Consider the following 16,614-nt stretch of genomic DNA (forward strand, 5'->3'; position numbering starts at 1 on the left):
TATATAGGTTGCGATATTTTGCTATATTTCTAAATATTTTAGAAATTTTATCATTTAAAATAATTTTCCTAAAACTTAGTCTAATCTTTCTCCATACAAGTGCCATGACTATATTGGAATGGAAGTGTTCATATACTCTAGGAACATCAAAACTGACAAACTAAAGTGGTTAATTATGTGCAATCTACATACAACAAGAAAAAAGTTTTTGGATTGGAACTCCTTGAGAAGCAAAATACAACACCTTCCAATTTCCAACATCCTCAACTGCTGTAGTAAAGCAATGTTATATCTCTTCTTATCTGTATTGACAGCAGAATGTGCATAAGTGACTTCCAAACTGCGAGATAACATCGATGAGACCACCGTACCCTCCAACTGCTGCAACCTGAATAGACAAATAAACCATCCAAGAATGAGAGAAGGATAATATCATTTTATGAGCATCAGCCACAAATTGATGAGAGGTAGTTGTACGATAGCCTAGGCAAGTTCATTGAATTTAGGTTATCCTCTCGGGAGTTCCATTATGGCATAATTCATTATGTAAAATATAATGATGAAATATTTGTTGTATCATTACTGAACTCAAGCTTAAATTGATGGGTTAACGATAAATTTGATTAAATCTACTTCACTTGTGGACTTGAAGATTTTGTAGAAGGTAGGAATAAATATTAATCGGAGAAAAGACGATATTATGGGGGTTCGAACATAGAACTTCTAATAACATGCTAAATCATCACTAAACCAAAAGCCTTAGCGGATTATGAGACGTTGAACAACACCAAGGTTTGCATATAAAGTGTTGCTGCATTGGAGTTGGCTTCAGAGTCCAATACTCGGTTTCAAGGAATCACTAACTTCTAATCTTCCCATAGTGTCAAGCTGAATTGAGAGACATGAAGTAGTTCCAAAGAGAAGACTAAGGAAGGAATTAAGTTATACATACGCCAGATGGATGCAATGCAACAGAAAAAGCTGACTGAGGGGCGCATTGTATTTGTGAAAGCACTGATCCATTTATGTCGAAGCGAGTTAGGAATGGCTCTGCTCCAACACCTAATATCTGGTCATGGAGAGACAATAATGAACATATAATGGTGACAAAAAAATCTGGTATAGCAATAGATATCGAAGATGACACTATTTGATTTACTCATGTGCTAGTTTTGATAACTTCTTACTAGTCTCATGTCGTATCATGGTCATAATATGTATGCTTCTTAACTTGTAAGTCTGACAATAATTATGCAAGCAAAATGACCTTCTTGTTGCACTAAATCATGTACAAGAAATTTGGAAATAGGTAAATATATCTTGACTGATCATCTAATGAAAGATGAAAACGTGACAGACAGATTTCTGAACAATACCTAATTGCAAGCTAGTGTCAATCAATTAAAATTTGGAAGTATAATCAGTTCGAGGAGAATGACTCACTTGATTATCACAAAAAACCATATCCTGCAATGAAGAACGGGTCAAAGTTTTTGAAATGAATTCAGAAGACGGAAGGTTCCAAACAGATAAACTCCGACCATCAGCACAGGCCTAGCATAAAAAAAACATCACATGAGTGCCACTCAATTGTACCAATCAATGCAGCAAGAGATATGTTTTCAGCAAAAAGTAAGTCACGTCTTCAACTTTTTCATCTTTCTTGCATAGAACTGAAATGAAAAACGATGGAGCATTGTTTCAAATTTACAATTGACATTCTCAAGTGAATGTGAACCAAACTCGCTTTTTCAAAACTTCATTTGATCGATTGCTAAAAGGTTGAAGTTCTTAAAAAGGAAGTTCTAACTAGTGAACTTGGTGTTAATTAGTATGTAAACACACACACACACAAAAAAAAAAAAAAAAAAAAGTCTTAGCTCAACAATAATTAACAACACAGCGTTTCACCTTAAAGGTTGGAGATTCAATCCCTCAACCCCACAATTGTTGTACTAAAGAAGCTAGTGCGTAAAAAATATCCCAAGTCCTTGTGTAAAGAATTAATACAGTCTAAGAAAGGAGGTCGGGAGTGTGGGTGAAGCCGAGAACCCTAGATATGAATATATTAGGACTATTAGTATGCATGTTTGTTGGGGAGAGGATATTAGTAATTAGCTAGAGAGTTTAGTTATGGGTTTTTATTATAAATAAAGGAAGTGAGTTGGGAACAAAGTTGGAAGAATTGAAGGACTTTCCAGGGTGGAAACTTGGGAAAGAAAGCCCTATCAAAAGGCTATTGATATATTGCAATATGTCTTTGAGTGCTCGTGTTTTTTGTGTTCTTGGAGTTTCTACGGTATGGCAATTGAAGAAGTAGGAAGTGTTTCTATGCCTGCATTTCAAATAGAAAGATTTTTCTTTTTCTTGAATGTAAAAGCAATGGGAGGATAAGAAACAAGAGGCTAAGATCAAGTCAACTATCCTTCCTGTTCTAGGATAGCTGGAGAAAGGATAAAATAATCATATGCCACTTGTAATTAGCTGATACTCTCATTGTCCCAAATGCCCCCAAAAGAGACCAATTGCAAAATAATTTTGCATGGCAAGATATCCACCAAGAAGCCGAAGAATGATGAAGTAATATAAAGCCATTATCAAAATATTTTCCTTCAGGGAAAAAATAACTTCCATAAAGAATAAGGAAGAATGGCGTTGGAAATAAGGAGCTAGTTGTGTGTGTATAGCCGCAATGGTATTTTTATAATTTATTATACCCTAGTTTTATTTCCTTATTTGTAAAGACTTATTGTGGCCTATATATATTCTTACCCCTCCTATTCTTTTGATTATTAGAAAATAATAAGAAAGACTTCTATCGTGAATTTTTCTCCCTGTACTGGGGCTTTTTACGTATACCTTGTGTTTTCTCTTCTTTCTTTTTCAATAAATGGAAAACAGGCCAAACAACAAAATAAGACAACTGCACAGAAAACCCATACCCAAATCTGTAGCCGTAAACACAAATTATTGATATTAGACATTACAAAGAAAAAAGGGAGAATTTCCTGATTTTTTAAGTAAGTACTTACCAACCAGCTTTCACTTGCATCAAGAGCAATGCATCTAACAAATGAGAAATGCCCTTTCAGCTTCTTATCCTTAGCAGGGTCAATTAGTTGAATGCACTTTCCACTCTTGCAATCTGGTTTGTTTGATAGTATAAAAATGTATAAGATACAAAAAAAAGCTCTTATAGTTTACATATTCCCAAAATTCTCCCAAACCAAATTTACCATCTAATAAAGTAAAGATTGCAATTGATTGAAGACTGATAACGAAAGAGAATTCAAACCCGTGTTCTTTTTGAGAAGTCCTAACCACCATGCTAAATTATGTTCTCTCAACAAATTTACGTTTGTTAAAGGGAATTTTCAATACGCATGATACAAGTGCAGGAACAAAATGGTTAAGCCTTCTTATTCAGATCAATAAATATAAATAGATGCATAATTCCCTACCCCATATTCGTGCTGTACCATCTTCTGAACCAGTTATGATCTGGAATTCAAGGTGTGAAACAAATAGTGTGAATATACATGAAAAGTACCGTTCAAAATCTAGTGATTATTACATGTTTTGACACATAAAGCTGAAAGAAAAACTATAACAAGCGAAGACATAATAATTAATTTTGAAATGGACCAATAATAATAATAAAGTATCTTTACTTTCAGAAGTGAATTTAATTGCCATAGAGTTAGAAACTTAGAGCTTGGTGACAGAACATGAAACTATTGACTATGAAGGAGAGGAAAAGAACTTGAAGCAGATCTAAAAAAATTCATGCTTTCCATAAATGTATGGGAAAATGGCAACACTCTACTACTTGCATACCTAAACTATTATTAAAAGAGAAAGATTACCAGGCATAGCAATAGACTCCTGATTCATTAATTTAGATCAACAGACAATCAAGTCTGGAGGCAATAAATGAGACAACTGAGGAGATGTTATATGGGAGAGTTAATAAGAGCGCAAATATTCCTGGCAAACATGTAGTGAGACAGATTACTCAGACTCGGGGGGTTGTGAAGGACAGTGTTGGGTGGAGATAAAGTTGAAGATAAAGAGAAGTAGCCAATGGCAGAACTAGAAAAGATTTTAGCCAGAGAAGTCAATTTCTGGGGGAGTAGGAACTCTCTTAAAATTCCAGTTTTCATCCGGATCCATTTGATGCTTCACTTGTTTACTCAACTGTCTTATAACTTCAAGACCTTCATCCCAACTATCTTATGCATCTACGCCTAATGCTCTTTTATTTGTGCAAGTATACTTCCTTGAAATGACATTTTCTTCCAATTCATTACTAGTTAACCTGCCAGGAGGCCGACCACAATCAAGACAAACGAACAAACTACGCTAGTCTATACAAAATACAAAAGAGGGTTAACGTAGAAATGAAGATCAAAATCTATGGTACAAAGAAGAAAGAGAAGGAAAGACTTTACTTGATTGACAGTGTTTCGAGCAACAATACAGTGCAAGTAGTCAGAGTGCCCCTTAAACACCATCTTTACTTTACCGCTCTCCTGGAAATTAAAGACGCAGAAAGCCAGAAACTCAGTTAGAGCTAAGAGGAAGTTAATTATTTGGCTGCAAAGAAGATATGAATGGAAACTTTTACAATTACACCATCCACCTTAAAATACACGTACCAAATCCCAACAATACGCACAAGAATCTCCAGCAGCAGAGAAAATGGATCCACTCTGTAAAATACCAATAAAATAAGATATCACCTCATCTGTTCTTATTCTTATACTCTTTTCATTCTGTGTGTGGATAAGAAGCTATCCTAATCTAAACCTTACTACGTGTGTATATATAATTATTTGGTATTTTAATTAAATTATTAAGAGTACACCAAAGATAATGATTAATAAATCTTGATAACAAGATCTATTTATGCATTAATCAACATTATCAACAAAGACAACTTCTATATAATAGAATCATACTTGCAAAGTCAAAAATCATCCAAAACACATGTGTTAGCTTACAAGTTATAGAGTAAGAGAGGGAAATATCAAAATTGTTAACCTGGGCATCAGTAGCAATTGCATTATTTTCGGGGATTGGAGAAAGAGCACCCCAAGGACCTCTAGAAGACAGCAATAAGATACATGAAAAAATAAGAGGGCATTAAGAGATATCACATGCGCTAAGGGAAACAAATCCATATTTATTTTATCTTCAGCTAAGTTATAAATCAGAAATTAGACAAACATAAAGCTATGTCAGACAAATCTATCGAAGGAAAAAAACTAAAAGCATCCTTGATTATATGTTGAACATTTTCCAAGAGCAGCTGCTGTATTAATATATATAGATGATTAGATAAACCGATAAACATCTCATTAAGGAGTCAAAAAGACAATACTTGAAAGTCGAAACTAATGTTCAACACGGAAATTTCAGATAGATAATTAAAGTATGGGGGTCTGTTTCTTATAAATTAGAAGAAAGTAGTACGAAACATAAAACCAAGGAAAACCAGTGATTTTCCTTTTTGTATAATATTATTCACAGGATATTAAATTTTAGGTTTAAATATAAGTTAGAAACTCATATTTTTAGCCTTTGGTCATTTTGGTCTCTTGTCTTTCAAAACGTTCATTTTAGTTTATATACTTACAACTTTTGTTCATTTTAGTCTATGTATTTTCAAAACGTCCATTGTACTTTAAAAAAGTGACCACTTTTCAGAAAGTATGAGGACCAAAGCTAAAAAAACAGGCGCCAAACAGAATATAAACCTAAATCTAATAATTGCCAATTGTAGAATTATATATCTTTTGGCGACCAAATCATTTCCAGAATTCACCAGATTAACTACAGGCCGAATTAGAATGCCAATGAAAAATAAGTGAAAAAAAAAACACAAAACATTTGTCAATAGCCTACTTGAATTGAGGATTCATCAGGTCCATTACAGGCTCAATATGACTACCTGGAGTAACAAGAAAGGAATGAAGTAATTATAACAGTTGAAAATTGAAACGATACACCTAGTCAAAAACCTTAAAATGAGTGATAGCAGAACAAGAAAATGGAACTTTCAGACGGTCAAAAAAAAAAAAAAAAACAGATGAAAAGACTGCCCCTGGGGTCATGAAAGCTGTGATACTCCCACAGATAACAAATATATAAACTATTACCTTGCAAATAAATGGGCACTTCTATATCTGTACAATCTCTCCACCTCCATCCTCGAATGTGACCATCATCCCCACAGCTAAAATGTTGTGCACAATCAATCAGATATTTCAATCGAGAAGACAAGAACAAGCCCAAGTTTTTCTCCCATTCTATCTTGCCGTTTAACTCAATTTTACAATCTGTAGGTATATCTTTATTCTTCAATGACTATAAATTCAACAACCAATCAAAAGCATTTAGGCAGCTTTGAATTTCAAATAATTACAAGTCAACTAATTTAAGAAAACTACGAGATCACCCTCTGGAAGTTGAAATAATGGATATCCAACAGCTAAGTTTATGGATTCATCTCACCATCCAAAAAAATAGCCATGATAAACATACATATATATTCAAATTCACTTTAGAATCAGCGTTGAGATCATTGGGATGAGATGACAGATACAATTACAATACTCGATATAGAACTAGAATGAAATTTACAAGAAATGAAAGAGTAAAAAAGAAAGTCCCCGCACTATTATAGTATTGGGAAAGAGAGGAACCTCAGTAATAGAGTATTGTCGCCATTGTCATAAAATTTGACATCATATGTGGGCCCATCGTGCCCTTGAAGGAAGCAATGAGGCTCTGCTGCTAACAAACTAAAGCAAGGCACATAGTGAAACATTATTACAAGTTTGCAGCCGGAAATTTAGAAATAACTTGAAACAAGAGATAAATGGACTTGCCTTTTAGTATTTCCATAACCAAATTGCTGAAACAGGCATGAAAAATAGGTATAATCAGGAAAAGAGTTCGTAAGATGCACAACATACCTAGTCCAAAACTACTAATGAAGAACAAAGAGGAACTCTACAGGGGTGCAGGCAATGAACACCAAATACACAAAATAAACTTTTTTTCTTCTGCAACTACATATTGTTTGAATCAACCATCGTAAGAAGTGGCAAGTATTCTGCAACTCATGATAAAACTTTGAAAGGGTAGCACTAAATTTGATCTTAAAATAATTAATTTCTTTCAATCAAGTTTTAATACTCATGATCATAAATGGGAAACCTAGAGGTCAAATCGTTCCAACATGTGTCTTATCCAGTTCGAATTTCATCTGTTGTCTGAATCACAAACAATTTACTGATATTTGAGTTTGTTTGCAGATAGAATATAAATTTTGCCAAGAGCGAAGTTCTGAGGATTCAATGTCAGTGAATCCAAAATGGATGGGTTAAGAAAGAATTTTGGTTTTAAACACGGTATTGGCCCTTCACTAGTCAAACCAAAAAAGCCCTCGAAGAACATCTGATTTCATAGGCAAATCAAACAGCAAAATGACTATCAATATCAAAAATCAAGAACCTTACCAGCTTAGAGATGCAAGAAGCAATAGAATAAGAGGCAACGGATCCATCACTGGATGCAGCTACAATGGTCTCAGGGCAGCCATTTAAAGAAGGCGCCCAGGCAGTTCTGAACACAGTACGAGTTTGAATCTCTCTTTCTTTATATATACTCTCTCTGTAGGCAGCTTCGTCCCAATTTGTTGCGTCCGCCAACATTTGATGATCTGTTGCTACAGCTCAATTTTCAGTCGCTCGATATTTGCTTCAAACGATAATAGTGAAAGCTGTCAACTCAGTTGCGGCGGCGAGACTGCCAGAAAAGGACGCCGGAAAATCGGAAGACGACCCTTGATGTCTCACCGGAGAAACTTCGTGAAGCAACTGCCTGAACTGTTAGTAAGCGGTATCGTTGTTTTGTGGTGAACGACGAATAGCAATCGGCGAATAACAAACGACATGACGTTCTGTTTAAGAAAAACAATAATAATAAAATTATTATAATTTAAAAAAACGAAAAACAAAAACAAAAATCATATTTTTCTGTTTTTTAACAGCAAATTGTTTTTTTTTTTAACTTCTTCGTTATTTTTATTTTTATTTTTTATATAATTTTAAGAACAAATTTCTTATTTAATGGACCAAAAAATTGATTAATTATTAAACACATTCGTTTTTTAAAAACAAATCTTTTTTTAAAAGAAAAAAACAGAAAACAAATGAGGAGTTGCATTGCAAAAAGACATTTTTACAGTTTTAGAATGAAAGAAACCCTAAATTTACGGAGTGGTTAAGGGGGTGAAAGATGAAGGCCCAAAAGCCCGCCTCGCAATTCACGAAAGCCCATCGTCATCTCCAACGAAGAATTTGATCGATCGAAGCTGAAAAAAGAGAAAAAAAAATGGACTTTTAAATAACCCTAATAGCCATTTCCGTCGCACTCGCAACCTCACTTGTCCAATTTTCAAGCGCTCAATCAAATTCCACTTCACCTTTCAGGATCTGATTCTTTCATCCCACAAGTTTCTTCCTCGACTCATTCTCTCTAGCCTTCAGGTACTTCCTTATCTTCCATATTCATTCTATTCTTTTCACTTGATTCGCTTCTTCAGTTTTGTTTCTTTTCATTTCGTTGACCGTGTGACTGATACTCACATCAAGGATGTGAAATTTTGCATTGGGTTTTAAGGAATTTTATTGTTTTGCCCTTTTTGGATTCTGTAGCATTTTTGAAGATCTGTTGATTGTTTATCGAGTTCGTGCTGTTTTTCTCTTTTTTTTTTTCTGGCTTTGAAATATACATACGCTGTTTTTATGCTATTGGGTTTTTTTAGAAGGATTTTGAAGATTGTGGTTTGTCAGGTAGTTCTGATCAAGTGGAAGGATTTTGATTGATTGTTAAAGTTGAAATATTTTGTTGAGATGGAGGATAACAATAGTTCTCCAGGATCTCCTAAGGAAAACCCAGATCAGGAAAATGAAGCAGGAAAAGTTACCAAGGACGATGGCTCATTGGAGAACATGGTTAGGAGGATTCAAGATTCTATGTCCATTGGCAAAAGGCACAAATTCTGGGAGACTCAACCTGTTGGACAATTTAAGGACATTGGGGATTCTAGTTTGTCTGATGGGCCAATTGAGCCACCAACTCCATTATCTGAGATTAAACAAGAGCCTTATAATCTTCCTAATTCCTATGAATGGACAACTTGTGATATGGACTCTGAAGAGACTTGTTTGGAGGTGTACAATCTCTTGAAGAATAATTATGTTGAAGATGATGAAAACTTGTTCAGATTTAACTATTCCAAGGAATTTCTTGGTTGGGCTTTGAGACCTCCAGGGTACTACCCAAGCTGGCATATTGGAGTTCGTGCTAAAGCTTCTAAGAAGTTGGTTGCTTTCATCAGTGGTGTGCCTGCTAGAATCCGGGCACGCAATGATGTTGTGAAGATGGCAGAGATCAATTTCTTGTGTGTTCACAAGAAACTTAGATCCAAGAGACTTGCACCCGTTATGATCAAAGAGGTTACAAGGAGGGTTCACCTGGAAAATATATTTCAAGCAGCTTATACAGCTGGGGTAGTTCTTCCTACCCCAATAACTACTTGCCAATATTGGCACAGATCTTTAAACCCAAAGAAGCTAATTGATGTTGGGTTTTCAAGGCTTGGGGCAAGGATGACAATGAGTCGAACCATTAAACTTTATAAGTTACCAGATTCACCAGCTACCCCTGGATTTCGAAAAATGGAACTTCGTGATGTCCCTGCTGTTACTAGGCTGCTTAGAAACTACTTGAGCCAGTTTGTTGTTGCCCCAGATTTTGATGAAACCGACGTAGAGCATTGGCTACTTCCCAAGGAGAGTGTCGTCGACAGTTTCTTGGTTGAGAGTCCCGAAACTCATGAAGTCACTGACTTCTGCAGCTTCTATACTCTTCCTTCATCAATTCTTGGAAACCAGACATACTCGACTTTGAAGGCAGCTTATTCATATTACAACGTCTCCACCAAAACTCCATTGTTACAGTTGATGAATGATGCTCTTATTGTTGCAAAACAGAGAGACTTTGATGTTTTCAATGCATTGGATGTCATGGAGAATGAATCCTTCCTGAAGGAACTAAAATTTGGTCCAGGTGATGGGCAACTTCACTATTACCTGTATAATTATCGGATTCGAGACGCATTGAAACCAAGTGAACTTGGCCTTGTACTGCTATAGTTGGAGGGATTTGTTACTGTTTTGGTTTGATACTGTGAACCAGAATAATTGGTCGTTTTCTATTGGTGGCTAGGGTTTGATGATGCATTTTTCTTTGTTTTGTTCTTCTGTGTCAACAGCAAAGCACTAAGCACTAAAACATCAAGAGTACGAGAGAAAAAAAAAAAAACTTTGCCGGATAATGTAAAATGTTATGCAGATTTTTCACTCTGTTGGCTTTCTAATTTCTGTAGAATTTTCTCCTTTTTTTTCTCTTTTTTTTTTTCTCTTTCTTTTTTGGCCCCATCCTTCAGGGATTTGAAGGTGCAGCCAGTTTGTATTATGGAATTGCATACATTTTTCTACACTTGTATGGCCCCATCAATGCTTATTCCTTGTCCATTGGTATGATAAACTAGCCATTCTCATGTTCTTTGAGTAGAGAGAGGATCATTTTAACTTGAGATTTTGTGGAAATTTTTGTTCAATCAACTCATTATTTTGTTCCAATTAAATACATTCTTCTATCCCTTTTAACTAACTTGTAGCCTCCTATTCGTTTCATTGAATAAATTTTGTTTAGTGCAATAACTTTGGGGTGAACCTTGGATTTCTAATGAAGACAGGTAACAGTGAGTTAAACTCATTTTGGCCTTTTGGCCTTCTGAATAAGAGTTTAAGTAAAAAATGTTTTTTAGAAAATTCATTTTTATAGATTTTTTCGATATAAAATTGTTTAAAACACACTTCAAATTTTATTTTGATTTGTTAACAAACACTAATTTTTTTAATATAACTCATTTTTTAAATTAGACATTCAAAAATAATTTTTTCTTAATCTTTTCTTCTTTGAAATGTGTCCATTAAAATTTATCGGTATTTGTTTTATAAGAGGTTGAATAGTACAAATTTTGTTTTGTTTTTAAAATTTGACTAAGAGTTTTAACATTTCACGAGAGAAATATGCATATTAGAGCAAAGAGACATATCATGATACTTAATTTCGAAAGTAAGAGAATATAGATTTAATTTTGAAAAATGGGTCTTTTTCTTTTCGCTTTTCCATTTGTTCTCCCTTCTCTATTTTCTATGTTTCGTGGTCTTTTTATACTCATTAATTTCTTCCTCTTTTTTCTATTTATGTTATATACCACTTTTATTTTTATTTAAGTTGATGAGTATTTTTTTTCCAGAGATTTAAATGAAAATAAGAAGCTGAGTTTTTAAGTTTAGAAAAGTAATCTGTTTTTAATCCTCAAGTTTATGACTTTTTACTACATTTAAATTTTAACTTAGATACTAAGGGATGTTTAAAACATTTAGTTGGTTGAGTGACGTAAGTTTTTAACTAAACAAAATGTTTCACCCACAAACTTATAGTATTAAATAACTCAACTACACCAACTTTAATAATGTTCACTATTGAAGTTTATATATTTATCGAGAAACTTCATCTTCTCTTATTTCTTTTTCTCTTCTAATGTGTTTTGGGGACTCCACCTGCAGAGGACTGCCAACAACTAACTCTGAGGACATGCTCTCTGATGATCAACTTCGACAACCTTTGTCTAAGACTATTATTGCCTCGCTTTGATGGAATCTTTCAGCAACCATATTCATCAATTACTTCCAACAATCATCTCACCATCTCTAATGTTTAGCTAAGCATGACTACCACCTCTAATGGCTAACGTCAACGATAACTTTCGATGAGCAACTCCGACCACCCACTCCAATATGTTAAAAAAATGGGTTAGTGAAAGTGTGTTTAAACACAAAATTATAAACATTATTACACTCTTGAGTATATCACCAGACCAAGCAAACCTGCGTATAAAACAAAAAGATTTTTGAAATGATATAACCAAATAAACTCAAAATTTTGTTTGTTAGTCTTTATAAGAAGTGTTTAAACGCAAATGATTTTTTTTAAAACCATTTCAATGTCTCTTTGAAATTCAACTACTAATCGATAACACTTTGATTGCATATTTTGAGGCTTATGTGTGTGTGAAAAAGAGGGGTAAAATAAACAATAAATAAATATATAAAATTAAAAAATCATCGTGGGCTGACCTAGTAGTAAAAAGGGAGATATTGTCTCAATATTTAGCTAAGAGGTAATGAGTTCAATGGATTGTTCGATATAATTCTATCACTAATAGATCACGTTGAAAATACTAATGTATCGCTTATGACAGAAGTCTTTACATTAATAGATTTTACTATATTTTACTATCTTATTAAAATGTTACTATACACTTAATTATTAGACTTAAAATTACTACTTATTATAATTATTCATAAAATTAGTAACATTTTACTATATTTAATAGTTTATTGTAATTAAAATAACGTTATAATGTTTTATTTATTATATGCTATAAGATTACTCTATTTTAACTTATTATACGATATAAGATTATTATATTTTAACTTTTTGGTTCTATATATTTTGAAGATTGTTTCATTTTGATCAATGTACTTTCAATTGTCCAATTTTGGTCCCTACTCGATCAATAGAGCTTAGTAGTAGTCCTAGCTATTAAATTAGACTTAAAACAATGATCATTTTCAAAAGTAGCAAAATATTGAAATTATTTATAAAATCCAGTAAAATCCATTGAATACTCTCTAGTCCATCATTGTATTATGTAACTAGTTTTTTTTTTTCTTTTTTTTGTTATGCATAACAATTTTCCCAATAAAGAAAAGGAAAATTATCGATAGTAAAAAATTAGAAAACTCCGTATAAAAATCAAGTATAACAAATTTTAAATGTGTTTTTTTCTATTGTGTAAATATTTTTTCTATTTTTAAAAAATCTAAAAACAAATTTAAAATAAAATATCTGGTTTAAAAAAGAGTCTTCTAAAAAATATAACATTTATCATGTATAGAACAATTCCAAAAATGGAAAAACTCATAAATCCACCGTGGAAAATATCAGCCAACAATAAAAAATACCAAAAATATCCTGTCAACAATAGAGGTAACATATTTGGTACACGATCGTTTAAATTTGGATCCAAATCTAAACGATTTATTTTTCCAATTTTATCGTTTGATTACACGATCGTTTAGATTTTAGTTATACAATCGTTTAGATTTGTTTACACAATTGCTTATTTTTTGTTACCCCAATTCTAAACAATTTTTTTTTTCAAAATTTCGTACACGATCGTTTAGATTTAGCTAAACGATTTTTTTAAATTCAGGTACATGATCGTTTATTTTTTTTACACGATCATCCAGATTTGGCTACTTCAATTTAAACGATTTTTTTTCAAGATTTTTTATACACAATCTTTTATCTTCTAAATTTGATTAACTAAATCTAAACAACATAAAAAATAATAAAATAATAAAAAATGATAGAAAGAAATTGCAGCAAAAAGAAAAAAAAGAAGAGGAAAGAAAAAAGATGGTAGAAAAAAAACTGCAGCAAAAAGAGGAAAAGGCAAACCTATGGACTTTGTTACCTAGGCCATAAATTTTTTAATAGTTTGTTCTATTTATGAAAAAATTTTTAAAAAAAATCGGTTTTTTCTTTTTAATTCTTACTTTTTAAATTAATTTCGCATTCCCTCTCCTTCATCTACATCTTTCATCTCCATGAATGGCTTCTTCCAACTCAAAGTCTTAGTTGTACCCAAATTGCAGAGGCTTCCAAACCACCGACAATGGATCTACCCATTTGAAGCATTAGTGTCTGTGGATGGGTTCTTTTCTCCCATAAATCTAATTATCCAAAAATCTCAATTGCACAAAAGAGATTTCTGTAATAGATGAATCGTATTTTCTGTATTGAGATTTTAAGATAAAAGTTAAGTATATGTTCTTACATTTAGTGGGGTTATTCCTTCACCATTCAATCATTTTAGAAGAAAATGATCCAAACAGTTTGAAGTGAACTAATTTAAGGTTGGGCGAAGGATTAGAAAAAAATGAGAAGAAATATTAAAGAAAAATAAGGGAAAGAGAGACGGAGTTTGACGGAAAAGATGAGGATGAAGAAGAAAGAGAAGAAGAAAGGGGAAGATAAATTAATTGAAAAAGTAAAAACCGATTTTTTAAAAGTACATGGATAAAGAAATGATATTTTAACCTATTCTTTTTTAGAATAAAAACTAATTTGGCATTTTCCAACATAAAATTCCAATTAAAATTTGTCTTACACACAACTGGATTAGTCATTCAAAAGATCTACACCAAACCAAACTTGAACTGAGCTCATGTAACTAGCCCACTTGAGCTTTGAGATTCCTTCAACAATTGCTCAACAAATAGGCAAGTAGAATAGTGAGTTTCTGACACTCCTTCAAGAACATAAAACTCGTTAAGGCAGGGTTTTGAGCATCTAAGATCATATAACCAGCCAAGCTAAAACACAAAAGAATTCAAGCGAGCTAGTCACCTAGTCAATCCAGCATGTTTGATTCACAACAATTCAATTAGTCTATTTCAATTCTATTTAAAAGCAAGTACGCGTTCAGGAAATCCAGCGAAGGAGATAAGCTCATTGACCAATCCTCGTCATAGTTTCTAAGCTCTTTGAAGTGTGGTTGATCATCCAAGCTAACTTCATTCAAAACTTTTGTGTCATTAAGCTTTGAAGTTTAGAGTTAATGTGTCTGGGGAGTTAAAAATATTGTATTTGGAGTGTGGAGTTGTAGATAGAAAGTTTGTGTTTGAGGTGTATAAACTAAGAATTTTTGTAATATAAAAAAGTATAATTTTTTTTATGTCAATAGAGAATTAAAAAATGTAAACAATTTATCATTTAGTAATCTCATTTCGACGGTTGTTGATGGAGTTGGTTGTCAATAACAGTCGACATAGTCATTGGAAACATCAGAGAGAAGAGGAAGGGAAGATGGAGTCTATCAATAAATGTGCAAACTTCAATAGTGAACACCGGTGAAGTTGGTAAAGTTGAGTTATTTAACATCGACTTATGAAGTCAGTGTTAAACAATGAGTTGATTAATTTAACCAACTCAACTCAACTCAAGTTCGTGGACCAAGTATATCTAACAAATCCACGCAGATCAAGTATTGTCTTCAATGGTTTAATAGATTCTTTTATGAGCTCAGCTCTGCCATTATGCAAGCCGATCCCTGCCCAAAGCACAAGCACCCAGAATCCAAACTCTACCAATCAAGGATCGTAACATGTCAATACTAATTTAAGATTTTCTGTTTAAAAAATAGCTATTATACCTCTCACCAGATTCCTATTGGAAGCTAAGCTCAAAAGACAGTTAATAAAATGAGTAATAATGATTGTTCCACTGTGCTTCCAAATATTCCATCCAACTACTTTTCAGAAGGCAAACAGAAAATAATCTCTATTTTCTATGAGAATAGGAAATGGTAATTGGCACAATTTACCTGCTTTATATCCTAAAGCATAAATGCTGTCTCCTCTTTGTGACAAATTTATTTTATGAGATCTCAAAGTTAATTATTACTATTTTTTTAAATTATAATTTATTGCTTGCTACGTGTCGACACCATAATGGCAACATATAATAATATTAACCCTAATCTTTCTCCCATCACCACTCTTCCTCTATAGAGATGGCTGTTAGCAAAATCAATAATCCCCCTAGTGTCCCCCTAGTGGCAAAGCACATTATTCAATGGGCCAGTCAATATATTGACAATATAAAACTCTCCAAATTCTTTGTTACTTCTACGACAACATTAAGTCAGCAATAAATCGAATCTTGTTATTCTAGAAACTCCTTTCCCAATACCTTTTGACGATTGGGCCTCTTTAATCCATTTCCTGAAAGCTTCATTATTTTTAAACCTACAAGTTAAAGATTACATAACATTAATATCCAACAAAAATTTGACAATAAATATGGTTGAGGGTTACACCAGTCAAGGCTCAAAGCTCATGGATGGGTTCCTACCATTGGAAACTAGGAGGGGAATGGAGAAACATGTGTCCCAAAGAAAAAAGTGATAAACTTGGGTCAGGTCAAACTAGCCGAGCCAAGAGAATTGTACTAATCAAGACATAACTGAGTCAAGCTCGACCCACCGACGTTATATGTAATCACATGCGAGTGCTAATGGAGACTAGAGAACATTACAAATAGCCACATTCGACAACTCCTAAGGAGAGGAAGCAAGTGAACTCCAAAAGAGAACATTTACTTTACTTTGTGTGTTTAGATGAACTATACACTCTTGTTTTAACTTAGGCATCAGAGTATGGTCGATTCGACAACACATACCCTCTCGCAAGTCAGCTCGAACTAGATTAAAGAAGCAACCCGACAGATAGCCCAAGAAGAACTCACAAAAGAACTCCCACACCAACAAATACGATGAAATCAAATGATAATCTGAGATAGGAAGTGGGTACAAGGCATGGATTAGATGCTTTTTTT

General features: G+C 33.3%; 2 protein-coding genes across 3 annotated transcripts; one reads left to right on the forward strand and one right to left on the reverse strand.

The window, feature by feature from the left end:
* Positions 1–16: 16 nt before the first annotated feature.
* On the reverse strand, positions 17–8,223 carry LOC103492340 (THO complex subunit 6). The gene is made up of 13 exons (XM_008452656.3): positions 7,527–8,223; positions 6,894–6,919; positions 6,708–6,806; positions 6,162–6,238; positions 5,908–5,953; positions 5,044–5,104; positions 4,659–4,712; positions 4,452–4,532; positions 3,462–3,501; positions 3,033–3,145; positions 1,444–1,554; positions 953–1,069; positions 17–388 (listed from the first exon to the last, which is right to left on the reverse strand). Exons 1-13 carry the CDS (start codon positions 7,719–7,721, stop codon positions 299–301), a joined length of 1,110 nt encoding a protein of 369 aa, XP_008450878.1. The 5' UTR covers positions 7,722–8,223; the 3' UTR covers positions 17–298.
* Positions 8,224–8,342: 119 nt separating this feature from the next.
* On the forward strand, positions 8,343–10,636 carry LOC103492341 (glycylpeptide N-tetradecanoyltransferase 1). Of its 2 annotated transcripts, none has more exons than XM_008452658.3 (2): positions 8,343–8,558; positions 8,869–10,636. In XM_008452658.3, exon 2 carries the CDS (start codon positions 8,925–8,927, stop codon positions 10,227–10,229), a length of 1,305 nt encoding a protein of 434 aa, XP_008450880.1. In that variant the 5' UTR covers positions 8,343–8,558; positions 8,869–8,924; the 3' UTR covers positions 10,230–10,636. The 2 variants fall into 2 exon arrangements, with proteins under 2 accessions (XP_008450880.1, XP_008450879.1); XM_008452657.3 differs by having other exon boundaries at positions 8,351–8,558; positions 8,865–10,636.
* The last annotated feature ends 5,978 nt before the right edge of the window (positions 10,637–16,614 follow it).

This window comes from Cucumis melo, chromosome 2 (assembly GCF_025177605.1).
Source record: "Cucumis melo cultivar AY chromosome 2, USDA_Cmelo_AY_1.0, whole genome shotgun sequence".
Taxonomy (NCBI): Eukaryota; Viridiplantae; Streptophyta; class Magnoliopsida; order Cucurbitales; family Cucurbitaceae; genus Cucumis; species Cucumis melo.